Source organism: Adiantum capillus-veneris, chromosome 27 (genome assembly GCF_014529385.1).
Source record: "Adiantum capillus-veneris isolate H3 chromosome 27, ASM1452938v2, whole genome shotgun sequence".
NCBI classification, from domain to species: domain Eukaryota; kingdom Viridiplantae; phylum Streptophyta; class Polypodiopsida; order Polypodiales; family Pteridaceae; genus Adiantum; species Adiantum capillus-veneris.
Genome location: NC_140957.1, coordinates 39,997,454 through 40,006,574, shown reverse-complemented (window position 1 = coordinate 40,006,574; position 9,121 = coordinate 39,997,454). Strand labels below are relative to the sequence as shown.

Here is a 9,121-nt window from a genome sequence, read left to right as displayed (position 1 = left end):
AGCATTTTTGTGAGATTACTTGGTGAGCATAGAGGTGAACTTAAATGATGGTAGCAACATAAACATAGTACTTAGCTAACTTGGCATAAACAATACTTTTGCAAGAGAGAGAGTTTAGAGAACATGACAACAGTTGACGACCGGATTTATGTGGAGCCGGTCCGTCCTCCAATAGGAATTTGTATTATAGATTCTCCCATCAAGAGAGACTTGGTACAACACAATCTTTGTGTTCCTTGTGACCTAGGTGATGTAATGAAGATGGAAAGCTTCATGCATCACGAGCATAACATAAACTTTGTAAAAAGCATTAACTATCCCAAGGCCTCAAACACCTTCGAAGGTGGAGAGAGCTAACGGGGAATAAGGGTAGGGAAGAGGAAGAGGAAATGTTCCATAGGAGAAAAAAATAGTTCCTCACTTATCATGACTCTTCTTGCTAGCATACATAATAGCATAGTAATGGAGATGGAAAAGCTGACAAGCTTAAGCATTGAAGCATGGCTCTTGGTTGGATTTGCATTCCATAGCAAAGAGTGTTGGTGTAGACTCTCAACTTCTCTACTAGCTTTGAGAAGGAGATGGAGCTCTTGCACTTTGCACTTCACACAATGAGAGTGTGTGTGAGTATGTGTGGGAGAGTATATCCCCCAAGAAGCCCCCCTTCTTGCTTTGGTCAACCCCCCTTGTAGCTCATGCTTGAAGCTCATTGGACCCTTCCATGCTTAGTGAATCACATGCAAGAGGCATATCAAGCAACAAGGGTAACCTTGGGACAAGTGTCCCCCTTTCCCCTTTGAGAGAAAGGACTTGATAAATGCAAAAATAATTAATTAAATTAACTAATTTATCATTGGACCCCTTGGAAGGCCAACCAATAGGTTTTAGGCACACCATGAGGGCAACATGGGTAGGGGCTTGACATGTGTCCTTGCTGCCTGTTGAGACTTGGGCTGACCTTGTGTGTGTGTGTGTGTGTGTGTGTGTGTGTGTGTGTGTGTGTGTGTGTGTGTGTGTGTGTTCTCTCTCAACCCCCTAGCTTTAGGGCTCGCCCCCTCTCTTGTAGGAATTTTGGAGCATAAGCACCTCAGTCAGCAAGCACGACGAAGCACCTCAAGCTTGGGTAGTGTTCCCACAAGCACCTCAAGATCCCTAGTCGACAAGCACCTCAAGTATCTTAGTCAGCAAGCACGACAAGCACCTCAAGCACCTTAGTCATCAAGCAGGACAAGCACCTCAAGCTTAGCCCTAGCTTACCTAAGGTCAAAGGACATTGTAAGACTAACCTTTGGAGGTCTTCAATGAAGCTAACCCTAAGGCCTTTTAAGCTCCATTGGTTAGTCTTGCTCTTCGACAGACCATCTCTCATTTGAACCCCTTTACCATTGACCCTGTGTTGAGATAGATCTGTAAGCACATGTCTATATTCTAACCCTTATTCCCGTTTATTCTCCCACATTAAATGATCAGTTTAATATGAGAAAATCATTTGGGTTGGTTAGATATTAGATTTTATGACAAGGCAAGCATTTCCTTTTGCGTTTTGGGTTGAAGTTGTTACGTGTGTTGCATACGTACTTAGCAAATTTCCTACTTAACAAAAGCCAAGTGTTTCCTTTTACATATGGTAGTGCTAATAGGAAAAACACTTCCTTTTGTCAATGACATGCTGAATGGTCAAAAACCAAGTGTTTCCTTTTACGTTTTGGGTTGAAGTTGTTACGTGAGTTACAAATAAACTTAACAAATTTCCTACTTATGCCTTGTTTGTAGTCTATCATTCCGTATGAAGTTTGTATGGTAGAAAGCTTTCATTTGGTCATTTTTGTGCCTTTGATTGTTTGGTTTATGATGTAGTGGTTGAGCAACAATGATGAAATTTGATTGCAAGGTTCTTAAATGTATCTTTGTTGGTTCCAACGAGAAAGCAAGTGCTACAGATAGTACTATCCATAATCAAAGCGTACTTGATTAGCCAAGATGTACTTTTTGTTGCAAATGTTTTACATCCACTGTTGCTACATATCAGAGAGAGAAATGTTCGCTCATAGAACATGTATGGTCTGATGTTGCCTCTTTTAACTAGGGTGGACAACCACGTAAAGACCATTAGGAGGCAAGAAAATACATTACAAGTTTCAAATGATTTCACAATTCATTCTATTACTCATGTACGTGTACACGAGTTACTTGATGAGGACGGAGTTAAAAATGAGCAAACTAAACGTATGCCAAAGTGCTTGGCAGTTATTAATTATGTGATAGCAAATTGGATTCACCAACTTTTAGATACACCATTTCTAGACATGCTAGTTTCTCAACATGCCTCCTATGAATCAAAATTTTTGATGAGGCACCAACTCAAAACAGTGTTTAGTTGCTATGCAAGTAAAGTATGACACTTTATGAACAAGTGAAAGAATCACGGTGTCTTTCTAAAATAATTAGAACGTGATAAAATTATTAGGTGGAGTTTAAGTAGAATTAGTGTTCAAGAAAGAATTGCCTCAGCTTAGTTTTGAGCCGGTTGAAAGTGGAGACTAATTGGTTGCAAACCATGGTAAAGGGAAGAAAAACTGGTGAAATATGTGAGAAAATAGTTCAAGAATCTTGCAAATTTTAAATTTATGCTAATATTTCCGGTCCACTTCTTTGTGGAGAGGAAACTCAATCGATGTGTGTGTGTGTGTGTGTGTGTGTGTGTGTGTGTGTGTGTGTGTGTGTGTGTCCATAGGACTTACTAAAATTATGTAAGTGAAGTTTCACTTTAATATTCTAAAACAATAGAATGCAAGAAAAGTCAAGACATGTCACGATATGAATGAAAAGATTCATTTACTATTTTAAAATTAAAACAACATTTAATGTAAGTTTCAATCATCACTGAAAACAATGAAAGTATGCCTAACCCAACTCAACTCTAAGGCTTCTTTTAGAAAACCAAAAATGGCACTTGGTCTTTTGAGTGATTTGCCTCTTCACAAAAACGGCATTAATACCAAGTGGATTTTCAAGTTGAAAAATGTAAGTCAAATAGTAGCTTAGGCTAGACTGAGAAAAGCATGGGTTTCAATGAGACTTTTGACCCCACATGACTATGAGTAGCATTTGTGCATTTTGGTAGCTCACAATGGCATGGTGATTTTTGCGAGCAAGTATATATAATGTAGTTGCATGGTTTGTTCAAATAAGACAAGAGGACAAAATATGTAAGACAAAACCTTTGCATGGTTTATAGCAAGATTCTCTTGCTTGCTATAAGAATATACATACTTATTTGGATACGCAAGGTTTTCAGATGTCCAAATGAGAGACATTGCATGTCAATTGTTTAGATGCTTTACTTATGAGCATTGTTATTCATGTAAATGATAGACCAAATGAGATACAAATTGTTGATTTTACGGTTGATTTTATAATATCAACATGTGATACTTGCATCATTCTTTGCGAATATAGTTCAAACACTGTGAAGGAGGTGATCACTTTGTGTCGAACAAATTTTATTGAGACTTCGTTATGTAGATGTGGCCTTGAGGATTACGAGCCCATTGTTTCTCCTATGGAGACACATTTGGAGCCTAGACTTCAGTAAGACACTACTTCGATGTCATGCCATTCTCCATTAGAAGGTTGGAGGTTTCCTTACTTTTTTTATCATTCTATGGTTAGACATTGAATATGCAATCTCGCAAGTCAGCAAATTTATGCATAGCACAAGGAGCATTGGCAAGTTGTTAAACGAAATTCGCTTCTTGAGTGGCACTGTATATCTTGGGTTGTTTTGTGATCTTTGCCATAGGTTTACATGCTTTTTTGTGTTTTTGGGACACTCATGCAATCGCGAGTTGCTTTTGGTTTATGTTTTGTAACTCAAACATATTGCAACTAAGCAAGAAGCAACCTACTATGATCACTTCTAGTTCTAAAGCCTAAGTGCACAGTAGCTTTCACGACTTTAGAATTGGACATCTTTTGAGTGATGTGGGTGCAATGCTCTCGACTTCTAGTCTACCATCACCATCTTCACTAGTAGTTCACAAACACATTGGCAATTTTGGGAGGACGCAATGTTTCATGCTCGCAAATGTGCTATGAGGCTAATCTAAAGTACTTGGACCAAAAGCAAAGTTGATGACGAGTATAAATAGGCATAGAGCTGCTTCGCGTAAGCACTAAATATCATCACCACTCTTTAGCTCCTATTAAGGTCTTAAGTCTAGAGACAACGAGCTTAACTATAGTGTCCTTAGCATACCCAACAAGATGGGAGCAAAATCATTCAAAACGATTTGCACACAAAAAGAGAGGAGAGCCCTATTTATTGCTACCATGAATAATAACCAAGACTGATTTGTTCATAAAGCAAGCCCTCAAAATTGACCTTGTGCTTGGAGAGAGAGAGAGAGAGAGAGAGAGAGCACCTCGACCTAAGAAATAAAACTACTCATTAAAAAATGATTCTGAAAAATGCATACATTTCCTACTGGCTTTAAAAAAACTAAATTCACTACTTGCATACTGAGGAAACTTTAAAAAAACTAAATTCACTACTTGCATACTGGCTTTAAAAATACTAAATTCACTACTTGCATACTGAGGAAACTCTGAAGAGGAGAAAAGCCTAAAAGAAGACTCAAAAAGAAAAAAACACAAAGGTATCAATGCACGCTCGACCACCTCTTTATATGGACATAAAAAGTCTTTTAAATTTCCATTTTCATGGGGCTTTTCATTTCTTAAACTCATCGTTCACTTATACATTTAAGAGTTTTAAAGGGTTTTTATTTTTCTGAGATTTGAGGACACTACTCGTTTATCGAAAAATGGTGGTGTAGCTCTGCAGTCACCTTTTAAGGGTGGAACAAGAGTTCCTTGCAATATGAAAAAATCAAAACCAAAAATGATAAATTTTATTAGAAGTGACCCATTACATATACTTGCCTTTTCTTGACAAGAAAGAGGAAATTGGGCTATCCCCAATAAACAATAAAGGTATGCAAGAGTTCTTTGCATGTGATGAGGTCTGGCCAAATTCTGACCCAACAAAATAATATATTGGAAGTGCAAGAGAAGCAGTATGATCATCTTCAATGCACTAATACTGCATAGGCTAGCTTTGAGGCGTAGCACCGCTTGCACCCACATTCCTCATGTAACTTGTTAGTTTTAAGTACCCTATTGCTAAAATTTGCACAAAACATTTACCTGCCAGAGGAACTCCTCTAGCCTAAATTGATTCAGGTCCTCCGAGTTGGGCGTAGCAACCTGGTTGAATTCAACTTACAACAATTACACCCTGACATCTTTCACTTGCGTTATGTCAAGGAAGGTATGAAGAGATCAGCAGCAAGAATAGAGGCAGATTGTTTTCCACCAACAATAAGAAAATGACCAAAGAACGGTAAATCATGCTCCCAGAACTTCTCTGAGAATGATACCTCAGGAATCAACCTGTTCTAGACTCAACTTATCAATCCATGAACCAAGAAGAGAAATCTCAGCACTCTCTCTTTGAGCATTAGCCGCAGCATCATCATAAAAGACATTTCTTGGACAAGCATCTGAAGGCACCTCTTTCACCAATTTCTGAACCCACGACAGATCAGGCTCTTCAGTTCCCCGCACGCCAAAAGATGAAGACTTCCTTAGCTTGGACAGGTCATTCCCTTGCACACTCCACTCTAGCTTTCCAGTGGGAGAACCCCACTCTGACCGTGTGAAATTGGCTCCTAGATCACGCGAACTGTGGCTCCTCTTGTCTCGCTGAGCGAAGGCGGCCCGTGCTGCAGCCAAGGCCAGAGAGATGGGAGCCTCCTCTGGAATATGCCCCTCTTCATCTAGCCCTCCAAGCAAAGACATTCGAGATAGAGAACCAAGACTGAAAGTAGGCGCTTTTGTTGGAGAGCGTAAATGAGCTTCTAAGGCTGCCTGTTGAGCATGCAACTGTTGCGTCCTAGTTGAAACAGGTGAAAATGGAACATGACCCTGTGCCTGCAGCTGTGCTTCAAACTGCGAAACAATGGATGGATCATGATGCATTGCAGATTTGGGTGATGAGAACTTTTCTGATGCAAATAACTCTTCCAGATTAGCTGGTGCCACATTAATTCCCAGAGTCCTGTATTGTCCGGCATTTAAACTTGTGATACTGCTTCCAGATGATGCTGCAACAGCTGCATTTAGACGCGCTTGAGTAGAGAGAGACTGAGATGACAGAGACTGAAAATCATTTAAAGATTGTCTTTCAAAATCAGGCAAAGCCATTGAATCAGCCACAGATGTGTTACGGGCCAGCAGAGCAGCCCTTAACCGACTTGACTGCAAACTAGCTCCAGGAAGATGTAAAGAAGGTATAGATGGATGAGCCCGTGTTCCAGGAAAGGAACTGGGAGCGGACGAAGAGGGCGACATAGGAGGCGTCCCATGCATTGTGCTCTGAGCAGAATGAGAAGGGGAATATGAAGGCAACACTGATGGGGAGCCTGGGGCAAGAGGAGGGCTCATCAAAGACATGTCAAAAGCACTTGACCTTGGAGAAGGTACGCCAGAACCTGTTGAGACATAGAGAGGCCGGAGTTCCTCGGCAGTGTGGGCAAAAAAACAAACTCTTCGGGTGCATGATGTGCCATCCTTGCAAAGCCTAGTCCGATACTGAGCAGGGTGCAGCCAGCACTCAAAAACTCCATGTGCATACTCACATGTGTCACCCCTTCTGCAGGAGCCTTTTCGAAATTCTGGACAAGGAACACAACTGTAATGATACCTTCTAGGATCCCTTCGGCGGGCATTTTCACCAGGATGAACAAAAGGGCATTCAGTCCAATCATGAGAATATGCCCTTGAACATGGCCGAATCTTGAAAGAATACATTCTGAACTCATCAGTGGTATAAATACTGTTTTTGATATCAGGAAGGGAAGGATCTACAGGATATTCCCGGACCTTCTCAACGCCATCACCACCAACTTTTGCTGCCATTGCTTGAGGAGACTTTGGAGATGAGGAGGGAGAAGGAGAAGATAACGATGACAGACCTGAGCCTAGGGATGTTGAAGAAAATGCCAATGACGAGATAACTTCTGCACTTTCCGCGTCCTCTGCTGATAAGCCCTTCTCATCAGAAGATGATAGGGGTAGATAGTTTTCAAAATAATCAGAAAACTCATAGCCAGCTCTTCCACAAGTTTCTGCTAGCTTTGTTTTGTTCAAAACATCAATCAAGCCTTTCTTGATGTGGTCACGTGAGTGTGGAACATCAATCACATCACAAGGTCGCCTTCCAAAGGAATCAAGCACATTCACATCAGCCCCTGACTCCAGTAGAATCCTAGCAGCCTCCACAGCAAACTCTGAACTTCCTGCAGCGGCACAATGAAGCGCAGTGGAGCCGTCATGGCCATATCTCTGATCAATATCTCCTTCAAATAAACAATAGTGTTTCACTATGTACTTCAACACATCCAAACTGCCATATAAAGCCGCGATCATTGCAGGAGTCCTTTGTTCCAAAACCATTTGTCTTGATCCATTCCGTCGGACATACCAAGGTCCAACCACATCTACCTTGCAGTTACCCTTTTCCACGAGCATTTGGAATCCTTCCAAGTCATTATCGGCAGCCAACTCCAACAAGCAACAGCTGGAAGCATGCATCTCTTCTTCGAACTGACCATTCACACCAAGGTCAGAGCTTGCTTCTGTTGCAGATTGCTTCTCAATGTGACAAGAACCAGTGCTTGGCTCATCCAGTCCACACATCCCAGCCTCAATCTAAAAAATGTTTCGAATTTTCCGAGCTTGTTGTGCTGAAAGGAACAAAAAACAGTCACAAACTGATTTCCTTAACAAGTGGCAAGAACCCACGGTAAAGCTAACAAATAAGCAACATAGCTATACAACCTATTGAAAGTTCTAAGATGAAATTTTATGCGTGTTGGCATAACAATCTCGCTGATGAGATGCAGCAATCAGAACTACAATCTAAAATTGAATTTTTCTTTTGCAAGTAGTCCAATCCATCAACAAAATTTTGTGCAGAAGTTAAGGAGCCTTGCACAGAGCAGTCGCTGAATGATCATAATCCTTAAAGCCTCAAAGCGCTAAATGCAGAGAGTGCCAGATTATTGCATTTTTGTTTAGGTTGCTGTGCAATACAAGAAAGCAGAGCTGCATGAGAACTACGTTGTCATTCCATGCAGTACTCACTAAAGCTACTCGTAACTCATGGAGACTCGAAACAAATCTGCCAGACTGAAGGCCAGAGAATGGCCTTGTTCATCAGATGATTAGAAAATGCAAAGAATGCATTCTCAGCAGCCGCCTGTGGGGAAGTGGTTCCCATTAGAGCCTCTTCCTTAAACCAAAATGCGCCTCTTTGCACCTGCAGCTAGTATGTAGTCTCTTCTTCCCTTTTGTAATAGTGCATCCATTCTCTGGGTGCATCCACTGTATAGTGAAAAGAAAATGGAAGATACCAACCTTGAATTCTCTGGTCAGGTTGAATTGTAAAGTAGCGAGAAAAATGCGATCTGCAAGGCGACACGAGTAGCAGATAAAGAGGAAGCTTTTCAACGAGGCGGCAATGGCGGATCCTTGAGAATGGCTGTTGCTGCGACTGCAAGCAGTGCTAAGGCGAAGAGGGGAGAAGAAAAAGAGGTACGAAACAGAGATTTCTTGCGGCAGACTAGGTCCTTTAAAGAAAGCACAATAATGGCGACAAGAAGGGCGAGAATCTCGAGGTCGTCATGGCGGGAAAAAAAACACAGCGGAAAGAGGAGGGGGAAAATGTGAGTACTTTTGTGTGTGTGTGTGTGTGTGTGTGTGTGTGTGTGGGTGGATGTGTAACAGTGAAGGTCGCCCAAGGAGGTCTACCTTCTTGGGCCTCCGTCCTGCTTCGTTGTCTGCTTCGCCTTCTTCTTGTGAATTGGTTGCCTGTCTTCCATTGATCCAATTAAATATAAAATTGAAACGAATAGTTTTTTGCTAAAAGACCAAATTCGATGAAATGAAATTAACTGAAAACCAGACAGAGGCTCATTTTCCACGTGTCCTGCCAGGCCCCCTTCCTTTCTTTACATCATTCACGGTCCACCACGTCAAAGCCTCTTTAGGGCATCAT

The 9,121-nt window shown here is 41.3% G+C and overlaps 1 protein-coding gene across 2 annotated transcripts; it reads right to left on the bottom strand.

Moving 5' to 3' along the window:
• Nucleotides 1–4,893: 4,893 nt before the first annotated feature.
• Nucleotides 4,894–9,009, bottom strand: LOC147421826 (zinc finger CCCH domain-containing protein 30-like). 2 transcript variants are annotated; one of them, XM_086503251.1, is made up of 2 exons: nt 8,875–9,009; nt 4,894–7,808 (listed from the first exon to the last, which is right to left on the bottom strand). In XM_086503251.1, exon 2 carries the CDS (start codon nt 7,759–7,761, stop codon nt 5,443–5,445), a length of 2,319 nt encoding a protein of 772 aa, XP_086359377.1. In that variant the 5' UTR covers nt 7,762–7,808; nt 8,875–9,009; the 3' UTR covers nt 4,894–5,442. The 2 variants fall into 2 exon arrangements, with proteins under 2 accessions (XP_086359377.1, XP_086359376.1); XM_086503250.1 differs by lacking the exon at nt 8,875–9,009 and adding an exon at nt 8,482–8,868.
• Nucleotides 9,010–9,121: the final 112 nt, after the last annotated feature.

Bases quoted from the DNA above. Each gene is read 5' to 3' on its own strand.
- LOC147421826 (XM_086503251.1), bottom strand. From the start codon at position 7,761: ATGTGTGGACTGGATGAGCCAAGCACTGGTTCTTGTCACATTGAGAAG.